Raw genomic sequence first — 26,393 nt, 5'->3', positions numbered from 1 at the left:
CCATTTTATCCTAGAAAACTGGTATAGCAACCATGCTGGAAACCTTGGCGCGGGGAATTCCGCGGCGCCCAGCACAGCCGGCGTGCCTGTGTCTGAGCAGGGAACGGCTCCCCGTGCCGGGGGGCTCCCTACAAACCACAGCCCCGGCTGCTTGTCAAAGTCCCCGCAGGCCTCTGCGGCAGTGGCACCACAGAAGTGCTTTCTACAGATCACAGGCATGACCTGTGCGTCCTGCGTGTCCACCATAGAGAGAAACCTGCAGAAAGAGGCAGGTAAGCCACCTATGCCCACACTGAACCGGGGAGGCTGCGAGACCCTGCAGCCAGCAGAGTGGGCACTGTGCTCCCCCTTCACCACCCCCACTGCCTCAGTTTGTCAGCAGCCCTGAGAATCTGGCAGCAAGTTCACTATGTGAGAGTAGAGATGTTTGTCTAATGTTCTTGGGCGATTGGCAGTCTGCTCTTCAGGAAGTGTTCCGTTTGTTTAAGATAAAATGTCTCCGAGTAAGTTAGTGATGGACAGTCCAGTTTAAAGTTCGGGGACATTCCATGGGTAGCTTGTCCTAGTGGTGGTCTTTATCTCCCCCCACCTCACCCCCACCCCGAGTCCCATCCATCAACCTCCAGCTCTCACATGAATCTGCAGCCTGCTGTTTGCAGAGAAGTTGCAGTTTTGAATATATTCCATCCTTTATCCCTGTAAATCATAGAGTGTTGTGGAAGTGCCCAAGTTTTGTCTTCTGAACTACATTTCCAGTACTGTCTCTGAAGCCTGAAGGTGCAACAAAATTCCTGTCCCGCTTTTGTTTGGAAACTATCTTAACCATGACGACCTAGCCACCAGAGTCCCTTTCACTCTTTCTATGTATCTTTCTTCTCAGACTCCTTGGCCGTCTCAGCCCCAAATTAGGATGATATGCTTCCAGCCTCTTGTTCCCCATGTTTTATCATGGCTGAAGCTCTAGAAAGACTCTTTGCAAAGTTAGGCGCTCTAAGAGTTTCTTTGTCATCCACGGGCTGGTTGTTCATAAAATATCCTATATCTCATGGTTCCTGTGTTTCTTTTCCTGACTTGATCCCTCATTTTTATTCCTTGTGGCATCCTTTCAAAAGCACATTTATTTCTTTGATGTGAATGAGTCTTATTTTCCCCTTCAGACTCACAAATAATCTCACTGGATATGCAATGGCATTATGTCCCAGTAAACCCATCATATGTTGAAAATATTGTAAGTCAAAAATGCATTTAAGCCTGGGTCGCTCAGTTGGTTAAGCATCTGACTCTTGGTTTCAGCTCAGGTTCAAAGCCCCGTGTTGGGCTCTGTGCTGATAGTATGGAGCCTGCTTGGGATTCTCTCTCTCCCTCTCTCTCTGCCCCTCCCCCCAATACATGAACATTTTAAAAAATACATTTAATATACCTAACCTACCAAACATCACAGCTTGGCCAAGCCTCCCTGAAATGTGTCAGAGTGTGTAAGTGTGTCTGTCATTCGCTGTCAGGACAGCATCACTGACTGGGAGCCAAGGCACTCAGCCACTGCCTAGCATCACTGGAGATTTCGTACAGCATAGCGCCAGCCCCAGAAAAGATCCAAATCTAAAATCTGAAGTCTGGTTTCTAGTGAATGTGTGTCACTCTCACACCATCATGAAGCTGAAAATTTTTAAGCCAAACAGTTGTAAGTTGGGGTGGTCTGTGGTCTGTGGGATTTCTCTTGCACCCCTGAATGGGATCAGAGCCTGAAAAAGAGTAAGGAAAACTACTTTTGAAAGAATTTTTTTTTCCTGTTTACGAAAAGTGTCTGAGGGAAAAAGTACACCATTTATGTGACAGCAGTTGTGAGCTGCAGGCTGTATCCCTTGCCGTGAGGTGTGGACACCGTCCACATGTCTTCTCTGGCCTGACGTGAAGCCACCCCCCGGGGCCAGCAGCGCAGGCATCGCCTGGGAGCCGGCTCTGCCTCAGAACACTCCAGACTGACTGAGCCAGAATCTGTAATTGAACAAGGTCCTCGGGTGATTTGTCTGCCCATCAAAGTGTGAGGAGCGTTGTTCTAGAACAGTGGTTTCTCCCACTTGGCGGGCACGTTAAAGTCACCTGGGGAGCTTTAAAAAAAAGATGCCTGGTGCCCACCCTGAGGGGTCCTGACTTAACTGGTCTGAGCTTGGGGCCAGGCGTGGTGCTTGTTAGAAGCCCAAGTGAGTCTAATGTGCAGTCAACTTTGAGAACTCGTGTTCTAGAGGCTTCTGGGAGCAGACGTGTTTCTTTGTTAGGTTGTGTTGAATGTGTCATCCCTGAGGCCCTGCCTGGAGCGTTGTAACTGTGGCCTGACGGTTCCAGGTATTCTCTCGGTGCTGGTCGCCTTGATGGCCGGAAAGGCAGAGGTGAAGTACAATCCGGAAGTCATCCAGCCGCTGGAGATAGCTCAGCTCATCCAGGACTTGGGCTTTGAGGCCACAGTAATGGAAGACTACACAGGCTCAGACGGTGACCTCGAGCTGATCGTAAGTGCAGCAGCCGAGCCGGAGCTGGAGCAGGACCTGACGGGGGCCGGGAAACTTCTCCCATTCTGCACACATCCTGTGTGTTGTTGGGGTTTCGTTTTCCTTTGAAGCCAACAACAATGACCCGTTCACTTTGTGAGGGAATGTCAGTTATGTCACAGAGTCACAGGGTGCACCCGCCCGGGTGCATTCAAGGTGTGAGGAGGAGGAGGAGGTGCGTGGCGGGAGTGTAGGAGGAAGAGGAATTAAAAATGGCAGCCTCCCAGAGCTTGGTTTGAGGGAGTTGACTGTGACCACATTCCATGAGGCCCAAAGGGAAGCGAGAATGCAGAGGTGTGGTGGGGCCAGAGGAGTGGAGGCAAGGTGATAGCCGGGGCCGCCGGTACCACCTCAGCGGGGGAGGAGGGCTGGATCGTAGGCACAGGGATGTCTAGAGGGCAATTGATGACCGGCGTCCTGAAGCATACTGTCCAAGAGGAATGCCAAGGTCAGTGGCTGTTCCCAGTGTGGGCGGTGACGGGGTGGTGCAGGGACTCATTTTTCCTGCCTGTCCATTGTCACCTGCACATGACAGCAAATCATTGAAATAATTAGGTATATATATATGTAGTATTTCCAGTATGCTGTGTTCACAAGCACTTCTGCACAAAGCTATGTAAATAAGGAGAGACGGTGAGCAATGCTGTTTTACGGAGGTGAAAGGGTCTTGCTTCCTTACTGTGTTCAGTCACTGCCGTTAGTGGTAAGTAAATGTTTAAAGAGTACTAAGGACCCGAGTGGCACTTTGAGCTCTTGATAAGTGACATTCTGCATACAGCAAACCCTCGGCCCTGGACAGGCCTCCCGGCGTGTGGTCGGGGGACAGCCGCCCGGCACGCCCGCAGCAGGAGCAAGACCCTCGCTGCAGACCCTCCGCCCCAAGGGGATGCCTCTGCCTTGCTCAGACGACTGTGGAAAATCTAGATCGTGAATGTTATTGGGAAAGGTGAAAACAAATTTAAAAAAATGTTTTTAATGTTTATTTTTGAGACAGAGAGGGACAGAATGTGAGCAGGGGAGGGACGGAGAGAGGGAGACACAGAATCCGAAGCAGGCTCCAGGCTCAGGGCTGTCAGCACAGAGCCCGACGTGGGGCTTAAACCCGAGGACCTCGAGGTCGTGACCTGAACTGAAGTCAGACGCCTTACTGACTGAGCCACCCAGGCACCCCAGCAAAGACATTTTTTGAACAGTGTTTTTTATTTTAAACTGAGCAGTCTCAGTATATTGTTATCACATGTTCAGACACTGTATGTGGACATTTAATGTCTGTATTTAGTTAGCTTTCTGGGAAATGTTGACCACTGATACTCAGAAGAGTGACTCGTCTGGCTTACCTGGCACATATTACAGGGATGGCCTGTCTCCCCTACGACGTGAAGACATGCAATGTGGCATGTGGCGTGGCAGTAGTGGCCTCACAGAGAGGGTAGGGTGGCTCACGAAAGCCCATCACTGTCAGAGCTGGAAGTGAAGCGTTGCTCTGTTGCCATTTGCTCAGTGACGAGCTACATCTCTTGTCCCCGAGCTGGGGATGAACCACTGTTTATATGCCCGCAGCCCCTGGGGTGGGGGGCGGAGGTGGTTTCGGGTAAAAGCCCTGCACACGGGCCTGGAGGTGGGAGTCCAGGGCCTCGGGAAAGGTGCTGTGGAAGGAGGAAGGGCTCCTGGCTGTTGTGGCTGCCAATTAACCCAGCTGCCTGTGTGCCTTCGATGGGACCCTCCCAATCCTGAGTCAAACTTTTGTCTTCCTGGGTGACAGATCACGGGCATGACCTGCGCATCCTGTGTTCACAACATAGAATCCAAACTCACGAGGACGAATGGCATCACCTACGCCTCTGTGGCCCTTGCCACCAGCAAAGCCCACGTGAAGTTCGATCCCGAAATCATTGGTCCGCGGGATATTGTCAAAATTATCGAGGTAAGTCTTTCATTTAAAAAAATCCTACAAACTAACATAGCGTGTGCATCAACTGTACTTCAATTAAAAATATATACGTTCGTTTTTAAAGACAGTGGTTTATAATCACCGTAGGGAAATGAGAAAATACAGCTAACCAAAAAATTAAAAAGAAGAAAAGTCACCTAACTGACTTTATTCTTCATTCTCATGGAAATAAAGGTGAATCTTTTTTTTTTTTTAATGTTTTATTTATTTCTGAGAGAGAGACAGCGTGAGCAGGGGAGGGTCAGAGAGGGAAGAGACACAGAATCTGAAGACAGGCTCCAGGCTCTGAGCTGGCTGTCAGCGCAGAGCCCGACGTGGGGCTCGAACCCCAAGAGATCTGCGAGATCAGGACCTGAGCCAAAGTCGGACGCTTAACCGACTGAGCCATCCAGGTGCCCCTGAATCATTTTAAAATAAACAGTGAAATTAAGTAAATATCAGACCATGAGGATGAAAATCAGTGAATGGGTAAGAAAAAGGATACTATTGTTTTAATTGCAGGTATTCCCGGAGAAACATCAGTATCAGCAGGGTACCTGGCCCATGGGGTGTAGTTACCTGTCATGGCAGAGTATTATTTATGTCTGGACCGAACATCTATAGACGGAGGGATTGTTGGAAACAAAGAGGAATTGGGCTGTGTCTTACCACTGTGCCAGGCCTGCCCAATAATGGGAGAGTTTGGTCGTTTCTCTTTTGGAAAATTACTTAGTCTTCATGCACTCCCTTCCTCTGTTACCTCCCTCGCTTTATCCACAGACACTCCATTTCCTCTTTAAGGCCTGTATTATACCACACCGGGAGCGGGTGAGCATTGGTGCTCATCCGAATGGGTTAAAACGGTCAAAACTGAACGAGATTAAGTCGTAAAACTGATGGCCAGGATAAGTGAAGTTCAGCAGGAAGTACCAACGCAAGGAAGCGTCTTGTGGCCTGCTTGGTGTTGTCTTTCATTTTCTCTTCCCTGTGCGTGTGTTTAAGGGAGATGTTGTCTGTTGTGGGGCTTAGCAGAGCCCTTTGATGTGCATTATTTATGCTGCGGCTGCTACGAATAATTCTGTCTTAGAGGCAGACAACCCAGCTGCTTTATCAGATGGGGAAGGAGCCGCAGAGAGGTTACGTGACTTTGCTCACTGGTACCCAGCTGAAGGTTGCAGGGCCGGCCCTCAGACCCAGACCTTGCAGTTCCAAGCTCAGAGGCCTTTCGAGTTCTGCCACACCGCAGGTCCTACCGAGCAGCAGTGACGTGGCATCAATGAGGCTGAGAAGTCAGACCGATGCGCTGGCAGGCGGGGGAGTCCCAGGTCCTCAGTGTCCCTTCTTACTAATCCTGCCCGTCCTGGCCCCCACCCTGCCCGCCGAGCTCGGTGAATGCTGTCTTGGTCCGTACTGGAAGAATATTGCCAATATTGCATCTCGGGTGCAACTTTTCCAGCTGTAATTAGGCTGGTATTCGTTCTAAAGGATTTGTCTTTAGATGGTCCTGGATGCTCTTTCCCCAACCAGCACTTTTAACTTTTGGGTGAAATCCCAACATGAGAGTGCTAGGCCCCTCTTTATATTGTGCTGACTGATGGGCCATTTCCTGACGGCCTTTCCTGTGTAATTTCATAAAGGGGTCAGATCAAATAAGGAAGAGAGAGAGGGTCAGGGAGCGAGGCAGCAAGAAACGCTGGAGTCACGCCCTGGAAAGAACCGGCGGATTGCGGTACAGCCCCCATCTGGTTCAGTGTAGCTGCAGCGAGCAGGTGTGGGTCTGCTCGGCGGGCGGAGGCCTGGCTGGGAATCCAGAGACCTGAGCACCGAGCACCGGGCCTCGCTCTTCTGGCAGCACGATGGCTCTGGGCAGGGTCTCTAACCTCTGACCTTCAGTTTCCCCACGCAGGGAATGACCGCACCTGGCCACTCGGTGTTTGGGGTGCCTGACCCAGCAGTTCTGGGGGTCTGATTCAGCATTGGTCAGCCCCGGGGCACCGGACCTTCCCCCAGAACCTGCTGCTGTTGCCCGCAGAAGGGACAGGAGTCGCGTCTGAGGCCAGCTCCTTGGGGATGATTCAGTCTGTGGGCATAGACAGTGTAGACCTCTGACAGGATTTGTAGTGTGACTTGGGAACAGAGATCGTGAGCGGAAAAACCAGTCCAGTCTTTTGAGCGATTGTCGAGTAACTTTCTAATTTCAAAAGATGTAAAATGCTTTCTACCAACGCACGTTTTAACCAAGTGCCTTCCTCCCTGTTTCTCACTTCTCTTTTTTTAACAAGGAAATCGGCTTTCGTGCTTCCCCGGCCCAGAGAAACCCCAACGCGCATCACTTGGACCACAAGGTGGAAATAAAGCAGTAGGTAGAAAGATAGGCCGGAGCTCATGTCTAAGTGCCCCTCTCTCCCCTGCTCCTCCTCCCCCCACCCCACCCCCAGCTGGGCCTGGCTGCCTCATTCTGTGCTCACGGGCGTCCCTGCCCACTGGCTTCCCACGGCGCCATCCACATGGACCAGCTGCCTTCCGCCCTTGTGACATGAACCCTCTAGAAGGGCGCTGTCCAATAGACCTCCCTGCAATGACAGAAATGTTCTCTACCCGCACTGCCCAGCCTGGGAGCCACCAGCGCCTGAGCTGTTCGTGTGACTAAGGAACTGAGTTTCTAATTTCATTTGACCTTAACTGATTTTAATTTAGATAGCCGCTTACGGCTGGTGGCTAACAGATGGGACAGCACTTAAGTTGAGATGGGAGGAAGAGGGTGTGGATATTTCCTTTTACAGCACAGTATTTTAAGACTTTATTTGAAAGGGTTCTAGGAGTGGGGTCGGAGGGCAGGAAGCATGGTTCCTGGAAAGAAAACGGCCTGGGGAGAAGGAGACCTGAGTTTATTCATTGATGCAGATGTGCACTTACTCATTCAACAAACACAAGGGCCCTATGCCACGTGCTGGGATGAGTGGGATACCGTCACAGCTGCACTAGGGAAGGGTGGGCGGGCAGCGGAGCAGATGGGTTAAGGGGGTCTGGGAAGCCAACCAGCCGGGGACACGTGACCTGAGCCTCAAAAGAACGAGTGGAAGTTTGCCAGGCAGTGGGGGTGGGGGAGGGGGTTGAGGTGAGTGTCCTCAAGGGACATGGAGGCAGGGGACCCTCAGGACTCCTGTCATTTGCTCTGGTTGGCATGCCCGGAGGAGGCCAGGACTGAATGGAGAAGCACCTGGAAGGCCAGCAGCCAGGGTAACTCTCAGGGCCCTGGCGGCCGCCTGAGAGCATAGACTTCCGTGTTGCAGGCCAGGGTTCTGTGGGCCAGGGTGGGCGCATGTCAGAGCTTTCACAACAGCCAGTGGGAATTTCACGGATGCTGACGCTGACAGGAGACCAGAGCTGTCACTGTGGTGCTCATCAAGATGGCTTTATGGTTCTCACTGAATCTTTTTTAAAATTTTTAAAAATATTTATTATTTTGAGGGAGAGAGAGACTGAGCATGAGCAGAGAGGAGCAGAGAAAGAATCTGAAACAGGCCTCAGGCTCTGAGCTGTCAGCACAGAGCCCGATGCGGGGCTCGAACCCACAGACCACAAGATCACTTCCTGAGCCAAAGTTGGATGCTTAACCGACTGAGCCACCCAGGCGCCCCAGTCACTGACTCTATTTTAAGTAATAGCTTAAAGGTCAAACATATAAGTATATTCATACTAATAACATTTTGCTTTTATCTGTTTTTTTCCTTGGGAATCTGTATAAGATTTTATTTTGAAAAAAGAGCACTAGGCAGCCATAAGGACTGAGGATGTTCAACTGCTTTGGGGCTAGATTCTCAGTTCTGGGCCTCCGTCGCCTCCCCTAGAGATTAGAGGCAGCAGATCAGCCGTGGGCAGGCAGAGGCTGTCTGAATCCCTGGAACAGCCCTGCCAAGCGTAAAGGTTTAGATGTTCTCTCAGGTGGCGGGTGTCAGGGAGAAAGCCTTCCCTTCATTTCACACCCTTGCTCGTCTGTCCCAGACGTGTGCCAAAGGCAAGTCTTAAACTGAGTCCCCAGGAGGAGACCAGCCAACAGGCGATGCCTAACAGGTCGGTGTTGCTGCGTTGCTTTGCAGGTGGAAGAAGTCTTTTCTGTGCAGCCTGGTGTTCGGCATCCCTGTTATGGGTTTAATGATCTATATGCTGGTGCCCAGCAGCGAGCCCCACGAGACTATGGTCCTGGACCACAACATCGTTCCGGGACTGTCCTTTCTAAATCTCATCTTCTTTATCCTGTGTACCTTTGTCCAGGTGCGTATCTGCCCCCCCCACCCCCACCCCCTGCTCTGTGTGGCCAGCAGTCTCTGCCCTGTCACGCCAGCACCGCCCGTCTGCTTGGCTTAGGTGGCACTTTATCACAGCCATCCTGCAGGGGCTGCTGTTTTCCTTGAGGACCGGCAGGCAGCACGGAAAGGACCTGGCTTCACTGTCACGTTCACAGCGTGGTTGTGGGCGATCAGACTGCCCCTGCAGTAGCGAGCACCTTGCTGCAAAGATTGGCGAAGCCGTGTGTGTCGCTTATTTGTTTACTGTCTCGTTTACACCGCCTTTGTTGTCAGAAGCAGCGTCTCCTGTCCTGAATGAAGAGCTGTGGTTCTGAGGAAATATAACTTATTAAAAAAGGTTTTTTTACCTTTATCTTTGAGAGACAGAGAGAGACAGAACGTGAGCAGGGGAGGGGCACAGAGAGAGGGAGACGCAGAATCCAATGCAGGCTCCAGGCTCTGAGCTGTCAGCACAGAGCCTGACGTGGGGCTCGAACCCATGAGCCCTGAGATCATGACCTGAGCTGAAGTTGGGTGCTCAATCGACTGAGCCACCCAGGCGTCCCCCTGAGGAAATTATAATTTAGAAGAGACCAGCCTCCTGGAGCTTCTGCTCTAAGGGCGATATTAAGGAGCTGGCCACGTTTCTGGTGAAAGTGTGCCCTCCTATTGATTTTAGAATATAAAATAAAACTGCTGATGTAACGTGGGAATGTCTAGTTTAAGACTACCTGAGAGCATTTATTTGTCAGCTGAATTTGCTCTTTCCTGTAATTTCTTTTTCATTACAAATGTAGTATATATTTACTGTAGACGATCCAAACCATACTAAAGTAGAAGACGCAAAGGGGAAGATGTTCTTTCGCTAGAATCATACCCTGCCTCCAGCCCAGTCCTGTTCCCCAGCGTTACCTTAGTATTATTACTGGCTGGAGATGTGTGTTTACAGATCTTCGTCTGTGTAGAAAAATACTCATTTGCACATATATGTATGTGTGTGTACATGTTCACATAATATAGACACACGGACTTTATATTTTTTAACTGAAATAAGATCATACTAGATGAACTGATTTACCACTGGCTTTTCCACTTAACTGTGTCTTACGGGCATCTTTCGTGTGAGTGGTTTATAGACCTAGCACTTTCTCTTTGGGGACTGCGTAGCACTGTCCACGTTATAAATGAACCATGATTGATGTCACCATTGCCACCCTTCTCTGTTGTTGGACATTCAGGTCACGTGCTCTGGGTTTGGAAGGTCCCCCATGACCTTGACCCTCCGTTCCTGTGGCCGGTAGTCTTGTGAATCAGGAAATACTTTGCCTACGCGGCACTTGCAGAGCAGAAAGTAGCGTCGGAGCACTTGCAGCCCTGAGGGGCCTCGGGGTCTCTGGTTGCTCCGTGGGCTGCGTGCCTGCTCATGCACGGTTGCTGTCCTCTGTCTTTCAGCTCCTGGGCGGCTGGTACTTCTACGTCCAGGCCTACAGGTCTCTGCGGCACAGGGCGGCCAACATGGACGTGCTCATTGTGCTGGCCACGAGCATCGCCTACACCTACTCAGTCATCATCCTGGTGGTGGCCGTGGCTGAGAAGGCGGAGAGGAGCCCCGTGACCTTCTTCGACACCCCCCCTATGCTCTTTGTGTTCATTGCCCTGGGCCGGTGGCTGGAGCACGTGGCGAAGGTAACTGCAGCTTCGGGCAAAGAAAAGAACTATGTCTTCAGTAGTATAAATCTTACTTCGTGTGAACGCCTTGTTTAGAATTACTAATTATACACAGTCTGGCGAAAGTCTTAAAGAAATGTGAAACCTACATATAATTAGGTGTTCCGATCGCTAATCTCCAAATTGATTGCTACTTCTGAAATCCCAGCTAATCTGGTTAATTACTGAAACCTTTATTCAGGTGCATTGTGTAATGAAGAGAACTCCGGATTTTGGGCCCGCGCTTACACTGCCTCTTCTGCATAACTGAGTATTTGCCTCATTAGGCTAGAAAGCCATGTTTGTGTCATAGGGCCATTTTTAACACCCTGCATTATACCCGGATTTTAATGTATTCTATAAGAGTAGGACTCAGTTGAACAACAACAACAAAAAAAGCAGTTAGTGAGCAGACTGGTTCTGTCTCTTCAGCAAAATGTAATTCATAGAACTCGGTGGCATTGTACCCTCCGTGTGGTGATGCCGTGGCACGTCAACCACAGTGACATCCGTCCGGGAGGAGCCTTTCGATATGCACCAGGGCCGTGTTACAAGGCTGCCAGCCTCTTTCTGCAGGGGTTTCTCTCACACCAGCCTAGGGAGCATTGGTCTGGGTTTGCACAGGTCAGCTTACGATAGCTCTTGTCTTCCATTCTGGCTCTTTCCTAGAGCAAAACTTCAGAAGCCCTTGCCAAGCTCATGTCTTTCCAAGCCACGGAAGCCACCGTCGTGACCCTCGGCGAGGACAACTTGATCATCAGGTGGGTCGTCTTCATGCAAAGTTGTATCAGCCCGTGTAAGACACCGCACACACCCATTGTGTCTGTGATGTTACTATACTAGGTGTTGTGGGGCCGGCAGAGATGGGTGTGGTCAGACCCGGTCTCTTGTGCCAGGTAATTAACAGGGCACTTAGGGACTGCGAGATCCCTAAGAGTTCACGGTGGTGGGGTATGCTGAGTGCCACGTGAGAGGCAGAGGTGATTAGTGCTCCTGGAACTGAGAAGAGGGTGCTCAGGGAAAGCTCCACAGAGCACGGACCACACGTTGGACCTTCCTTGCACGATCTGGAGGATTTACAAGGCTGAGAGAGATGAGGTTCAACTTGCCAAGGAATACAAATGGGAGAAGTAGTTTTCTTCTTCATACAGTTGGCAGATACTAAAAATAATAATAACTCTCCTCATTATTGCTGGAACTTATATAGCATTTACTACCTGTCAGATACTTTTAACCTCTTTGTATTAAATCTAAATTTAAAAAAAAAACTATAGGAGGAGGGGACTGTTACTACCTTTATTTTGTACATGAGGAAAGTGACGTTCAAAAAGGCTAAGCAAGTGGCCCAAAGCCACACACGTATTAAGTAGTGGAATTGAGTTATCACCCAGGCTCTTGGTTCCAGAGTCCAGATTTTTAACGCTTACACATACTGGCTTTTAAGGCACATTTACTTATTTAAAAAAGATTTTTTTGTGTGTTTGTTTATTTTAGAGTGAGAAGGAGCATGAGTGGGGGAGGGGCAGAGAGAGGGAGACACAGAATCTGAAGCAGGCTCCAGGCTCCGAGCTGTCAGCACAGAGCCCCACATGGGGCTTGAGCCCACGAACCGTGAGATCATGACCTGAGCCAAAGTCAGATGCTTAACTGACTGAGCCGCGCCCCAAGGCATATTTAATAATATGGGCATTTTCACAAATTAAGGCTTCTGTATTTCCCCGGTCAGCCTCATTTTCATATTCTAGGCAGTGCTGATTTCGGACCTTCACGTTCCTGAAATCTCTCTCCAGCCCCACCACTCTCCCCTCTGGCCTGCGATCTCAGTCTGACTCCAGGGTGGGAAATGCATCAGGTTCTGGTCACTCTGCCTACAAAGCTAGCCTCCCCTCTGTACGCTGCCTTCCTCTCCTTCTGGGCCTCGGCTCAGGAGCCTCCCTCTGTCTGTGTCTTGTGGCTCTTCAGCGTGTCCGTCTTTGCTGCTTCTTACCATCCAGCGTGACCTACAGTCCAGACTCCTGATGTCGAAGCAGCCCTGTGGCCCAGCCCCACGGTACCGCCCATTCTGTACACTGCTGCCAGTGTGAGTTCATGAGTGTGTGCCCCAGAGATGGCCCTCAGAGGCCGAGATGGCCCCCCTTCCCGTTGCTTCCTGAGGCGGGGACACTCGGCGAGCCTATGCTGAATACATGAATCAGAGAATGAGGTGCCAGCTGACCACTGCCTGGACGCTGGCTTTTGAGTACAAGTCAGAATTACAGTAGCGAGAGTTTGAGAACTTAGAGTGTGCCGGTCCCACTAGCGACCACTAGGTTCAACTACCTAATTCAACCTGGTAACTCCCCTGTGCGGGGAGTGCTCCCATGATCCCCATTTCTTTAGGAAAACCTGAAGCCCAGTGGACTGGCATGATTTGCCTAGAGTCTCTGGCTGGGACAGACGCCCTCTCAGCCACTGGCTTACTATATTTTCAGTGTCTAGTACAGTGCCTGTTACTTAGTAACTGCACAATAAATATTGACTCAATCTGTAAATGAGCGTCAAATGAACTCTGCTACTCAGTGTAAAAGCGAAGAATGTAACTAGCCCAACACTTTGCCTAGAACCTGACCTGGGTGGCAGGTTGGCAGGGGTGAGCTCCAGTTAATTGCTGTGTGCGTGACCCGAGTGGCATTTGTTTCAGAGAGGAACAGGTACCCATGGAGCTGGTGCAGCGGGGCGACGTCATCAAGGTCGTGCCCGGTGGAAAGTTCCCGGTGGATGGGAAAGTCCTGGAAGGCAATACCATGGCCGACGAGTCCCTCATCACAGGTTAGGTGGCTCGTTTCATGTCCCCTTTGGGCAGGTATCTCAGCAGTTGCCAGGTCACATGACTGCTGAATGGGGCTCAATGCATGATGGTCTGTCTCTTTTGTCCACCCCTAGGAGAAGCCATGCCGGTCACTAAGAAACCCGGAAGCACAGTGATTGCTGGGTCTATAAATGCACATGGCTCTGTGCTCATTAATGCCACACATGTGGGCAATGACACCACTTTGGCTCAGATTGTGAAATTGGTAGAAGAGGCTCAGATGTCAAAGGTAATGAAGAAATTTGTAAAAGATAATATGACTTCAGCTTCCTCATTTAGGAATTACTCCAAGAGTTTCATAGAATCAGGCAGATTTTGCTGGGTAGAGATTGTTTAGTAAGTGTAGTCGGTGAGGGGGCTCAGAATCCCAGTTCTTGCCCATGCTTGTAGTGTTTTTATTTCTTTGTGGATCGTAATTTCCCATGGTCTTGGTGTTTTGTTTTCATAGGCACCCATTCAGCAACTGGCTGACCGGTTTAGTGGATATTTTGTCCCATTTATCATCATCATTTCAACGTTGACGTTGGTGGTATGGATTATAATCGGTTTTATCGATTTTGGTGTTGTTCAGAAATACTTTCCTGTAAGTTGAATGCTTTGGTTCATTCAGTATGGTTGCCGTGTTTTAAATAATCTCTTGCCATTAATCCTATACTCTCGTATCTGAGATTCATTGGGCTTTAATTACCCGTTACATTTGTTTGTTTGCTTTGCTTACTTAAGGTGGCAAAGTCTTGGCCAGGATAGAATGATCTGTCACTCTGTTTCTGCAAGTTTTTTTTAAAGATTCCCTGGGCTTTCTAGTTAGATGATTGCACAGACTCCAGTTGGCTCTCGGTTGTAATGCTTAAAACATTTGCATTATGTGATCCTGGCCATTCCTGGAGTTCTAAGGTACATATCATAGGCCACTTCACAGTTTTGATGGCATGATAATATTATTTAACAGATTTTAAGAAAAATATGTTGTTTGCTCTCTATGTCCATCAATAGCATCTTCCACCTTGTAGCTTCCCAAGCAATACAAAAGCTTCTTAATAATTAAATATTTATTAAACATAACATGAGACCATGGAATATACTTTCTTGAGTTAAAAAGTAGATAAAGAATACGATCTTAGGAACTACAATTTTATCAAACTTCCAAATAGGGCAGAAAATCCAAAATAAAAGCTTTTCTGCCTGAGAAATAAGAACTGTGGTGGTTCTCAGTGGGGAGTTGTTTCACATTTGGCAATGGAGACATTTTTGGTTGTCCTGACTGGGGAGGTAATACTCCTGACATCTAGCGGGTGGAGACCAGGGATGCTGCCAGACGGCCTACCCCGCAGAGCACAGTCCCCCCCCCCCGCCCCCAACAAAGAATCACGTGAGCCCAAATGTCAGTAGTGCTGAGATTCAGAAAGCTTGATTGCATCAGCAGCAGGTGGCCCACACAGACCAGCAGTTGGTAAGTGCCCAGTGAGTGGAACAGGGTTTTACACTCAGCCACGTCTAATGCATATTTCACCTGAGGACCATAATATCAGAAACGTGGAAGAGAATTTTTTCTTAAAAAAAAAAAATCTACCCATAATTAAAAGCATAGCTTATATTTTCGAGGTGCATGTCCTTTACTAAGATACCACTTCCTCTCTCCAGTCTCCTATTTTAAAATGAAAAATGTCCACGTTAACCTCTTCCTGACATGTCAGGAGACCTCAGTGCTATTAAGAGTCACCTGTGACTGTATTGCTAGAATTTGTCAGGGGCTCTTATGGCGCCTCACTGCCCCAAGTGTCCGCCTTTGCGGGAGAGCAGCTCCTTGGCATATGGCTGTGGGAAAAGTCATTCCTAAACAAGTTGGTATATGTGGCTTTCTGCTGGTCCCTGCCTTTCCATCTTACTTTGGCTTCTTTTGTTTTTATCTGCAATATCAGGGCGGATGCTGGCAAATGAGGTACTGCATGTTCCTTTAAGATATTATCACCCTGCTGTGTGATAGTCATGTGTAGGGAGACGTTCATGTCACCTTCTCAAAGTCCACCTGGTCCCATCAGAATGCCCAGTGTTATTTTGACAAGAATTACTGTTTTTTTTTTTATCACATCATCTTTATCTCTAAAAATCACATTATGTCTTAAATACTGTGTCCTTCTATCTAAATACAACTTTATAATCAAAGTGAAACGACCCTTTAATAATACACCTTGTTTTAGGATTCTGCCTTTCAAAATCAAGGAGTAAAATATAGATGGAAGCCAAAGAGACTGTGGTCTGTATCCTTGATTTAGAAAACAAACTATAATTGAAGTGACTATAATGTCTCCTGATTGTACCTCAGAGACACCCGCCATTTTGAAAAATAAACCAAGATAAATCAAGATGTCAGAATGCACAGAGTAATAACCATGTGTGTCTCTAGGTAACTGGAAAAGAGACCCATATTTTGTTTGTTTTGAGTTTACCAAGAAAACAACAGTGAAAAAATAGAAGCACATAAAGGTGGCTCCAAATCCCATCCCGAGGCGTAACAATTTTTTGTACTTTGGTGCAAAGTTGAAGGACTGTGTAGAGACATGGGCAAATAATTCCACACTAATTCAGTCACAACACATGCCATTTTGTGCTTGCTTTTTTTTATCCAGTAGTGTTACTGGTATCTTTCCATGTCGGCAAGTATAGATGTGCAACATGATTTCAACAATTGCATAATATTTCATTATGTACATCATACCCACCATTATTTTTTCGTGCCCACAACTTAATTAACTGATTCCCTATGAATTGTCTCTAGTTTTTTGCCATAATACAAAACACTGTGACAGTTTTTTCGATGCCTCTCTTATGCCTGATATTGTACAATGTACATTTATATGTTTGTATGTATTTGTATATATGTTATGTCATTTAATCCTTAAAACAGCCAGTGGGGTGTTATTGGTATTATTGTCTCCATTTTGTATGTGAGGAAGCGAGACCCCGAGAAGTTAAATTAGTGCCAAGGCCAGGAAATGGACATGCAGAGTCCGACTCTAGGGTCCACGCTCCTTCCTCTAGCACAGAGGCTCGTACGACTCTCTCGTCTCGCCTTACCTCTGTCAGAGGAAAGCCTGTGGGATCAGGTTGGAAAACCAGGACGGGGAACACTGAAGTGAGCCATGTGATACCAACCCCACGTTTCCCAAACCCCTGCTCATCATGCAGCCGCGGGTCCCACTGTCTGCACAGAAATGTTCTGATGTGACTCGGAGTCTGCGGGATTCCTCATGTAACCCTCAGCCTGCCCATATCTGTTTTTCAGACCCCCAACAAGCATGTCTCCCAGACAGAGGTGATCATCCGCTTTGCGTTCCAGACGTCCATCACGGTGCTCTGCATCGCCTGCCCCTGCTCCCTGGGCTTGGCCACGCCCACGGCCGTCATGGTGGGCACTGGGGTGGCCGCCCAGAATGGCATCCTCATCAAGGGAGGCAAGCCTCTGGAGATGGCCCACAAGGTGACAAAGGCTTTGACATAGCTGTTGCTGTGTGATTTTTTTGTTTGTTTGTTTTTGAAACTTAGAGAGTCCTGGTGAGCACGGTATCTGTTTCAATTCTGTATGAAGAGAACACCCTGGGAGAGGCTTGAGGGGCACTGTTAATTAAATAAAACAGAAAGCCAGGCCTGACTGGGAATGGTAGCAACAACAGCTAAGAGTTGTAGGGTTAAATAACTGGCGGAGCCCAGACCCTTGGGGACCGGGCACCGAGTGGGACAGGCGGAGAAAGTGGCTCTGGCGGTTACTGTTACTGTGGCCAGGGCCCGGGCCCCCCCGCCCCCCACCCCCCGGCTGCAGCGGGAGCGCTTTATGCTCAGTGGGCTGCAGATGCTGTGCGCTGGGAGGCAGGTGTACCCCGGGGCCCTGACGCAGGTGCGCATGGTGTCACTGCCCGGAAGAGGGTACCATGCCGTCTCCTGTCACACTGGGGTGGCTGTTGGCTCCACCTGACAGAGATTAAGCTGCAGTGCAGGTCGTGTCAGCTGGACCGAGAGGGGGACAGTGTCTTTGTCGTGGGAGCGTGTGAACCCCGGATTGACCGTGGAGGACTGAGTTAGTGGAGCAACAAAGGGGTGTCGTCTGCTCGAGCTTGGTTGAGTGGGGTTCTGCCTCAAGATCGTGTGGACTCTTGAAGTCCCTTCCCTCTGTGTCTGTGGTCACCAAGACGTGGTTGTTTCGGCAGATAAAGACTGTGATGTTTGACAAAACGGGCACCATTACCCACGGGGTCCCCAAAGTCATGAGGGTCCTCCTGCTCGTGGACATGGCCACGCTGCCCCTCAGGAAGGTCCTCGCTGTGGTGGGGACTGCGGAGGCCAGCAGCGAGCACCCGCTGGGCGTGGCAGTCACCAAGTACTGTAAAGAGGTATGTGGACCTGGGCGTTGCTCACCACCCCCCCGCCCCCCCTCCCGTGTCTGCCTGCCTCCCCGTCACCTCCCCTGCCTTCACAGGAACTGGGAACAGACACCTTGGGGTACTGCACAGACTTCCAGGCGGTGCCAGGCTGTGGAATTGGCTGCAAAGTCAGCAGCGTGGAGGGCATCCTGGCCCACGGCGGGCACCAGCGGGGCAAGCAGGCTGCTCTCAAGAACGGCGGCGGCGGCGCTCCTGAGGAGACAGGTACCCTGGCCCTCGGCCCTCGGCCCGGCCTGACAGGGGTGGGGCCCGGCGGGGCGGGGCGGTGGTGGGCCAGGCCAGCACCGCCGATGGTCCCCCTGCTACGGACGAGGGTGCCCGCCGCCCCCCAGGAAAGCCGGAGGTTTCTCTGTTGTGTTCTCTGACGCGTCTGTGTCTTGACGCTATTGGCAGACGGAAGTAGTATGTGCTGAAATCCACAGAGGGTGTCGCAGCGACTCGCACTCTCGAGTCTCCTCTTTTCATCCCGAGTGAGTCTTCTCCTGAGCTGCAGAGCGGTCCGATGGGAATTCTGCTTTTGCCCTTCCCGTCTCCCTCCCGTGCGGGGAGCTCTGCTGGGCTGCGTTGTGTTTGCAGAGAAGGCAGAGGGGAGTGGTCTGCTCAAGCCAAGAAGGGGTACTGCCTGCAGCGACAGCTGCCTTCGAGCAGTGGCTTTTCTGATTCTAAGGGTAGCTTGCTAGCCACGAGCGTAAGGGTGTAGAAACCCTCCCAACCCAAAACACCCATGTCTAGTATTTTCTCTTACATTCATTGGTAGCATAGTCTTGCTTCGGAATATATGTTGTTAGAAGGCATCTGCCACCTTCCAGCAGTTTAGAACCCCAGGGTGACCCTTCCATTTAGCTTCCAGGGACGGGTCTGTGTGGTGACACCTGTTAGTGGCACACATAGTTAAAAGGTGACAGGGATGGGGCACCTGGTGTCTCAGTAGGTTAAGCATCCGACTTCAGTTCAGGTCATGATCTTGTAGTTAGTGAGTTCAAGCCCCATATCAGGCTCACTGCTTCAGATCCTCTGTCCCCCTCTCCTCCTTCCCAGCATGTGTACATGCACACACGTGTGTGTGTGTGTGCGCGCGTGCGCGCACTCTCTCTCTTAAAGATAAATAAACATTTAAAAAAAAAAAGGTGAGGGACACCTGGGTGTCTCGGTCAGTTGAGCATCTGACTTCAGCTCAGGTCATGACCATGTGGTTCGTGAGTTCAAGCCCCACATTGGGCTCTGTGCTGACAGCTCAGAGCCTGAAGCCTGCTTTGGATTCTCTGTGTGTTTTTCTCTCTCTGCCCCTCCTGCTCTCTCTTTCTCTCAATAAATAAACATTAAAAAATTTTTTTAATAAAGCTTAAAAAAAAAAAAAGACAGGAAGACTCACTTAGCCTTTTAGGAGGAACAGCTTTAAGACGTTTCCTAGAGGTAGACTAGTTATTTGCTGATGCTCCTTGAGTCATCTGCACCAAGCTACACTTGCTGCTTCTAATCTCTGCAGAAAAGAACCAGCAGATGTCTCTTAAAGGCAAATAAAAACACTACCTCATGTTTAATATGTTCATAAAATTTTCACACACACTGCATGTACCTTTTAACACCTCATTTTAATCCACACCCTCACCTTCCACACATGAATTGCTCTTTCTCCCCAGGTCCTTTACGGATGGTGTTATGAGAGGTGCTTACTAGGTACAGTTTTTCAGAACAGTTAAAAGGACGTTTTGCTGTTCAAAGCATTCAATGGTTTTTAGTCCTTTTCACAGTAAAACTGGACTCCCTAGGAGTAACCACAAACTCTTTTGAACAGATGCGACCCCCCAGACCTTCTCTGTGCTGATTGGGAACCGCGAGTGGATGAGACGCAACGGCTTAACCATTTCCAATGGCATCAGTGACACCATGACCGATCATGAGATGAAAGGCCAGACAGCCATCCTGGTGGCCATTGATGGTATTGCCCCACCCACTCCACCTTCTGCTTGCAGAAACGAAGTTTCTTAGGGATAGCTGGCAAAAATAGACTTTCTCATGTTTTTATAAAATATGTTTTCCTCTCTGTTAATTTAAATTCTATAGCCCAGAAGGCTGCCTTGCCAGTTTTTGCCTTCATTCTCAGTCTGGAGGCCTCTCTCGCTGTGTCTGCCCTCCCCCCACACCCAGAGTGAGGCGGTGTCGGCCTCCTGAGTCTCATATTCTACACTGCCCTCGCCGTCACTGTCTGCGTCTGTCCCGGCCAGCCGTTCAGTCACCCGCCTCACCCATCACTGTAGACACCACAGCAGCAATGTGTCCAAGAAGTTTAGCCACGGGGTGCCCTTAAGGAACGAGACCCACTGCCCCGCTCCACAGAGCTCCCCAAGCTTGCACGCATCTCAGTCCCCGAAAGCCTTCCTGCCTCAGGATCTGAAGATTCACTCAAAACAACACAAAACAAGCAAATAAAAAGTTACACAGAAATGCTTTCTGTAGGAAGGAAGAGAAAGAGGAAGGACTGATTTTCTGTTTGGACATTCACCACTTTTAAGTAACATTTATTGTACTCATTCTAATTCTCATGTTCCAAAAACAATAGCTAACATGTATTACATTATTATGAGCCAGATGCTCTGTAACGTAATAGGTGTTCCTTGCAGAATATTTGGAAAATTCTGCGAGCTATAAAGAAGAAAATGCAATTACTCCTTATCCTAGCCTTCAGAGAGCCGCTGTTAGCATTTCACATTCCTTCCAGACTTGTGTATGCATCTGTACGTGTAGGTCATGTTTAAAAACACAACATCAAAGCCACGTTATGTTTTGTACTTTGGTGATTTGTTTTTCCGCATGTGATGTTACATTATGGGAACCTTCCCTTAACCTATGCAGCTTCCTTCCTTTCCTCCCTTGTCCCTCGGGCCGCCCAGTGCCTGCCGTTGAGGACTCACCACGCGTGTCCCCTGCAGGGGTGCTCTGCGGGATGATCGCCATCGCGGACTCGGTCAAGCAGGAGGCCGCCCTGGCCGTGCACACGCTGAAGAGCATGGGTGTGGACGTGGTTCTGATCACCGGGGACAACCGGAAAACGGCCAGAGCCATTGCCACCCAGGTGGGGGCTGGGGGCCGGGGCTGGGGCAAATTCCTCTTGCAATTTGACTTGAAGCTCACTGGAGCAGGGGAGGGGGGGGGAGCGAGCAGCGCTTCACCCAGCGCTCCACCTTGCTTCTGGCCTTGCCCCATGCTGGGTGTGTGCCTGTCCGCATGCTCTGTTCCGGCCCCGGCCTCCATGTGGCATCCCACGGAGGCCACTGTGCTGCTGTTGCAAAAAGCAGTTTCAGCGTCCTCTGCTTCTGTATTTCCAGTGACGGGGGAGGGGGGGAGGGCGGGGAGGAGAGGGGAGAAGATAATGGCTTGAGAGTTGAAATATACCACTTTCTAGATTTTGTGTTAAGGGAATGTTTTGTCAGCTCAGCTTTTTTTTTTTTTTTTTTTTTTAACGTTTATTTATTTTTGAGAGAGAAAGACAGAGCATGAGTGAGGAAGGGGCAGAGAGAGAGGAAGACACAGAATCTGAAGCAGGCTCCAGGCTCCGAGCTGTCAGCACAGAGTCAGATGCGAGGCTTGAACCCAAGGACCGCGAGATTGTGACCTGGCTCGCTGTCCTGGGGGCAGGGTGGCCCAGTGACCAGGGCTGAACTGAGTGCCCAGTTCTTCAACAGAAAAGTGCACTGGCCATGTGGGAGCTGCCACGTTACCCCCGCCTGGCAGGGGCTGGAGACCCCTTCCCAGGGGAGCAAGTGCTTGGGGTGGGAGTAGTCAGGTGAAGAAAAGGGGAGGGGTGGAGAAAGGGGAGCCGATGGAGCCAGAACAGAGCGGGCAGCTGAGCTCCCCGGCAGCGGGCTGGAGAGCTGGTGGGAGCTGAACGGGGCAGAACCAGGCTGGACCTGCTGGGCCACAAGGCAGGGGGCCGGGGACGCGCAGCAGTCAGTTCTCAGGGAGCCTTGGAAGGCAGACCGCAGAGTGTGGATGTCGTCCTAAAGGAAGTGGGAGCCCCTGGAGATCACTGAGCAGGAGAGTAGCATGCCCGGCTGACCACTGCTTCTGGACGACCACAGTGGGCATGGGGGAAGAGAGGCCGGGAGGTGGGCAGGGAGACACGCAGGGGCCTAAGCCGCCGTGGAAGGGGGACAGGACCAGGCCAGGCACGCGTGCCCTGGGATGTGCAGAGTGCAGTGACTGACTTGGTTGACGGGGCCTGGAGGCTGAAGGGCCTGGAGCAAGATGACACGCAGGTCTCTGCTGCTCTTCACTGTCCCTTGCCGACACCAGGTGTTGTCGTGTATTTGTTTCTTGACTTCTCTTTTCCTTTCCCTTTAGGTTGGCATCAACAAAGTCTTTGCAGAGGTGCTGCCTTCTCACAAGGTGGCCAAGGTCCAGGAGCTCCAGAATGAAGGGAAGAAAGTCGCCATGGTGGGAGACGGGGTCAACGACTCGCCAGCCTTGGCCCGGGCTGACGTGGGCATTGCCATCGGGACAGGCACAGACGTCGCCATTGAGGCTGCCGACGTGGTCCTCATCAGAGTGAGCTGGGCTCCGCCTTCGCCCGCCCTGTTGTCCAGGTGGTGGGAGCGGTGAGGGCCGTGGGACGGAGCCCCTGACCAACCTGCGTTCCTCCTGCAGAACGACTTGCTCGACGTGGTGGCCAGCATTCACCTCTCCAAGAGGACCGTCTGGAGAATACGACTCAATCTGGTGCTGGCGTTGATCTACAACCTGATTGGGATACCTATCGCAGCAGGTAGGGTGGCTCTCGCCTGTCGGCTGACCTTTGACCCCAGCTCCTCTGCAGCAGGCTTCTGCCTGCCTGTTGGGTTCCTGGCAGCCCAGCGGGGAGCCCACTTCACTGGCTGCCAGAGCGTTTCAGAAAGAGTTTGGTTTTGTTATGTTCTCTGCTTTGTAAGTCTCTGAAGGTAAACAAAAGCTGCAGAGAGGGTCCCTGGGATTCCCTGCTCCCTTGGAGCTCCTCCTGAAACCCGCGAGGACCCTCCCGGGAAGGCCAGGGTGGGTGGGCGAGCCCAGTCCCCTTGGTGGAACCCCCCGCCCAGCTCCGAGACTGCCCATTTCAGAGGCATGCTGGCACGGGGCTGTTACATGGCAGTAGGGGCTTCTGAGCCACCCCAGGGAGGAGAACGTCACAGGGGGCAGCCCAAAGCGGGGCCCGTCTCCTCTGGGCTGTGGCGTGAGTGTCGCTCTTCCCTTGTTCAGGGGTCTTCATGCCCATCGGCATCGTGCTACAGCCGTGGATGGGCTCAGCGGCCATGGCGGCCTCCTCTGTGTCTGTGGTTCTCTCGTCACTGCAGCTCAAGTGGTGAGTCCCTGGAGGCAGGAGCGTGCGCCACGGGCCGTGCCCACTCAGCCTGCTCCCCCCGTCCAGCCACCCCCGCAACCCTTTCCCTCTGCCTCCTGGGCTAGCAGTGGGTGTGTGCCATGTGCAGGTGCCCAGCGCACCTGCGGCAAAGACAGAAAGGACGGTGGAGCCGTGTGTGTGTGTGTGTGTGTGTGTGTGTGCATGTGCACACATGAACACGCAATGACTTAATCAGCACCTCACAGCCATCATGTGCTCGGGTGTTGTGGTTAGTCGGCTCAAGAGTCATTCATGTAAGTGTCACCTAGACATGGGATCCTCGTGCATTATCATGTATCCTTTTTTGAAAAAGATATTTTCTCATGCTTTCACTTAACGGAAGTTAATGGCAGCCTACTATGTGCCAGGCGTTTAGATAGGCAGTTTCTAAAGCAGGTGAACCTTACCTGAATCCCAGGGGCTCAGTACCATCCCCTTTAAAATCCATGAGGTTTTGATCCTGTATGTTTTATTTAAAGACTTTGGTGAGAGGTCTTTGCCAAGTTTCCAAAAAGAAAAAAAAAAAAAAAAAGAAACCTGTGTCCACAATGTCTCAAATGCTCTCGGGTCCTTGCTTTGCAGCTATAAGAAGCCTGACCTGCAGAGGTACGAGGCACAGGCGCAGGGCCGCATGAAGCCCCTGACTGCGTCCCAGGTCAGTGTGCACATCGGCATGGATGACCGGCGCTGGGACTCGCCGAGGGCCACGGCCTGGGACCAGGTCAGCTACATCAGCCAGGTGTCTCTGTCCTCACTGAAGTCGGACAGGCTGTCTCGGCACAGTGCTGGGGCTGACGACAGTGGGGACAAATGGTCCCTGCTCCTGAGTGACAGGGATGAGGAACAGTGCATCTGAACAGTCCCAGGGCTCGGTCCCCCGGCTGAGTAGCCGGCCCGGCTTTCCTGGTAGACGAGGTGCAGGCCGGTCAGGTGCGGCACCAGCAGCAAGATGGACGAAGCTCCTGTCCGGCCTTGGGGCTCTTCACTCCCTGGACGTTCCTGGCCGTCTCTGCTAGCGCGTGCCGCATCCCGATGTGGCCCCTGGCTAGGCCCGTCCTGCCTGGGTCCCACTGGCACGGCGGCCGGACTTCCTGGCCAGACCCTGCCGCTGGCACGGGCTTGTCGGGACCTGGGCTGGACTCTAGCAGAGGAAGGGACAGCCAGCCCTGTGCTCGGACCTCTGCTTGCGTGTTTGGGATGACCACTTGTAAAATGAGGAACAGCTCATCAGGACCAAAACCTTTTCTGGGCCTTTCCTTAAAACCCGTGAGAAGCCTTGGTGTTGGGTTCTTTTGGACGACACCCACACGCACGGGTATCTGAGACCGCGGTTTACCTCAAATGCACCCCATTGATTTCTGCCGGCACAATCTCTTCCTTTTCTGTTCCTAACACTGGGGACGTGCCCCACCCCCCCCCCGCCCGCTCTCTGAGGGCAGCACTGATGCCGTAGCGATCCCTGTGGCTGCTCTCGGCACTTCTGCCCGAATCTGCGCGCTCACACGCCTGGCTGGAGGGCCAGCTGTGCCTCTCAGCTTGAGGAGAGTTCTTTCTCGCTTAATGTGCCATGTGACCATGGAGTCCTGGCCATGTGCTCGGCTGCCGTGGTGGCCTCTGTTTCTGTGGTTCTCTTGTCGCTGCAGCTCAAGTGGAGAGTCCCTTGGGGCAGGAACATGTGCCACAGGCGGCCTTCTCCCTGCAGAATGGCCTGCTGCTGTGGGTCGTTACTGCCTCGCCGGAGTGAGGGTCTCAGGGCCTGAGACCTGAGAAATTCTGCTCACTGTGGGGTCCAGGTACTGGGGACCCCGAGAGGCCTGTGGTGCCTGAAACGGGTGCCCCATGGTGGGGGTGCGTGTGCTCATGGGAACCTCCTTACAGGCTTCCAGGAGCTTCGTGGTACATGGTCTGCTGTGTGACTGTTGCTTCATGGAATTCAATTCAGAATTCCTGGGGGGGGGGGGGAGTGCCCCCGTGGTGCGCAAGTCTAAGGAAACAGTGGTACCCAAACCAGAGGAAATCACACTTGTTCTCCATGAGCTCCCACTTCTGCACAGTCAGTGCCTTAGGAAAGGGGTCACCACAACTTCCCCAAGGGAAAGCCTGTCACACTTTCAGCGGCTGTTTGTGCTGGTAAGACCTCAGAGGGGCAGGGATGGGTCCGGTTTTAGGCTCTAACGTCGGTGGTAGTTGACAGAGTTACAAGGGGGTAGACAAGTAGGATGAAGATAAATTCTAAGGTAGAGCCCTTATCACACAATAATCTTATTTATTGAGCATCAGCTATTTTTCAGGGACAACGCAAGCACTTTCTATAGGTTACCTCTAATCCTCCCAACATACCAGCAAAGTAGATACTATTGGCCACATTTTATAGGCGGGGCAGCAGGCTCAGAGAGAAGTATCCTGCCCAGGACCACACAGCCAGCACACTTGCCAAAACGGGGATCCAGATCCATGTCTCGTGGCTCTGAAGTCTTTTCTTCTTTGCTGCTGCCACCTGAGTGTCAGTTTGGTAAGAGACAAGAGGAAAAGGCCCCTGCTCTTTGAACAAAGGTGCCAGGCGATACACTCGTTATCAACTTGGGATGAAATTTGACCTCGGGGTCAACTTACTCACGGCCCCCTTGGATGGTTTGTTTCCATTTTTGCATATAATTCCATTGTGTCGCGTCTTGCCCTCTAAAATCCAGGTCCCGGGGTCTGTTGTGTCTGTACTGTTTTCCGTCCTCGCCTCCTTGCAGGCCCTTCCCGTTCTCTCCTTTCTTTATTCCTGGCTGTGCTCGGGAGCGTCTCCTGTTTTCTAAACTAGGTTAATCATTGTCTAAAGAATCTAACTATTGATTTTTTCAAAGGCTTTTAGGACCATAAACATCATGTGTGTATATATATATATGGCCATGAAAATGTTTATATAATTGCACAAAATGTAACCTTTAGACGTTCAAGGGGTAAGAATTTTTTTGCGTGTCAGAGAAGAGCAGTTCCTATTTCAAAAACTTTCCATACTGTATTAGAATAAAGTTTATTTTTATTCATCTAAAAGTCTGCCTCTTGCTGGCTCCGCGTGCTTGAGAAGAGTAATTGAGGTCAGTGCGGCTCTGTCTTCAGTGAGAACTTCTGCGAGGTGCCGGCTTCAGTCTGCCTTATCCGGGCACAGAAGGATAGGGTTTTAAACAGCGGAGGCCGTTGGGCAGCCACACCCTCTGATCTGCCACCCCCCGCACCATGTGGGCCCCTTTCCTGGGTGCAGGGCCTTCCTCGGTGGT

At 51.0% G+C, this 26,393-nt stretch overlaps 1 protein-coding gene across 2 annotated transcripts in view; it reads left to right on the top strand.

Annotated features, from left to right (window-relative positions):
- ATP7B (ATPase copper transporting beta) overlaps nucleotides 1–26,123 on the top strand; it is a 45,738-nt gene extending 19,615 nt beyond the window's left edge. For both annotated transcript variants that reach the window (XM_039236100.1, XM_039236099.1), the window contains exons 3-21: nucleotides 15–272; nucleotides 2,344–2,507; nucleotides 4,309–4,470; nucleotides 6,759–6,835; nucleotides 8,577–8,751; nucleotides 10,218–10,451; nucleotides 11,142–11,233; nucleotides 13,153–13,280; nucleotides 13,395–13,549; nucleotides 13,769–13,903; nucleotides 16,604–16,798; nucleotides 17,523–17,705; nucleotides 17,792–17,960; nucleotides 19,552–19,695; nucleotides 20,687–20,829; nucleotides 22,098–22,301; nucleotides 22,401–22,518; nucleotides 22,986–23,088; nucleotides 23,710–26,123. In XM_039236100.1, coding sequence (XP_039092031.1) covers nucleotides 15–272; nucleotides 2,344–2,507; nucleotides 4,309–4,470; nucleotides 6,759–6,835; nucleotides 8,577–8,751; nucleotides 10,218–10,451; nucleotides 11,142–11,233; nucleotides 13,153–13,280; nucleotides 13,395–13,549; nucleotides 13,769–13,903; nucleotides 16,604–16,798; nucleotides 17,523–17,705; nucleotides 17,792–17,960; nucleotides 19,552–19,695; nucleotides 20,687–20,829; nucleotides 22,098–22,301; nucleotides 22,401–22,518; nucleotides 22,986–23,088; nucleotides 23,710–23,983 — 3,113 coding nt within the window. In that variant the 3' untranslated portion in view covers nucleotides 23,984–26,123. The remainder of the gene's footprint in view (nucleotides 1–14; nucleotides 273–2,343; nucleotides 2,508–4,308; nucleotides 4,471–6,758; nucleotides 6,836–8,576; nucleotides 8,752–10,217; nucleotides 10,452–11,141; nucleotides 11,234–13,152; nucleotides 13,281–13,394; nucleotides 13,550–13,768; nucleotides 13,904–16,603; nucleotides 16,799–17,522; nucleotides 17,706–17,791; nucleotides 17,961–19,551; nucleotides 19,696–20,686; nucleotides 20,830–22,097; nucleotides 22,302–22,400; nucleotides 22,519–22,985; nucleotides 23,089–23,709) is intronic.
- Nucleotides 26,124–26,393: the final 270 nt, after the last annotated feature.

Source organism: Hyaena hyaena, unplaced genomic scaffold (genome assembly GCF_003009895.1).
Source record: "Hyaena hyaena isolate Hyena2069 unplaced genomic scaffold, ASM300989v1 scaffold_106, whole genome shotgun sequence".
Lineage (NCBI taxonomy): Eukaryota > Metazoa > Chordata > Mammalia > Carnivora > Hyaenidae > Hyaena > Hyaena hyaena.
The sequence above is the reverse complement of the archived record's forward strand: the minus strand, read 5'-3'. Positions and strand labels throughout refer to the sequence as shown.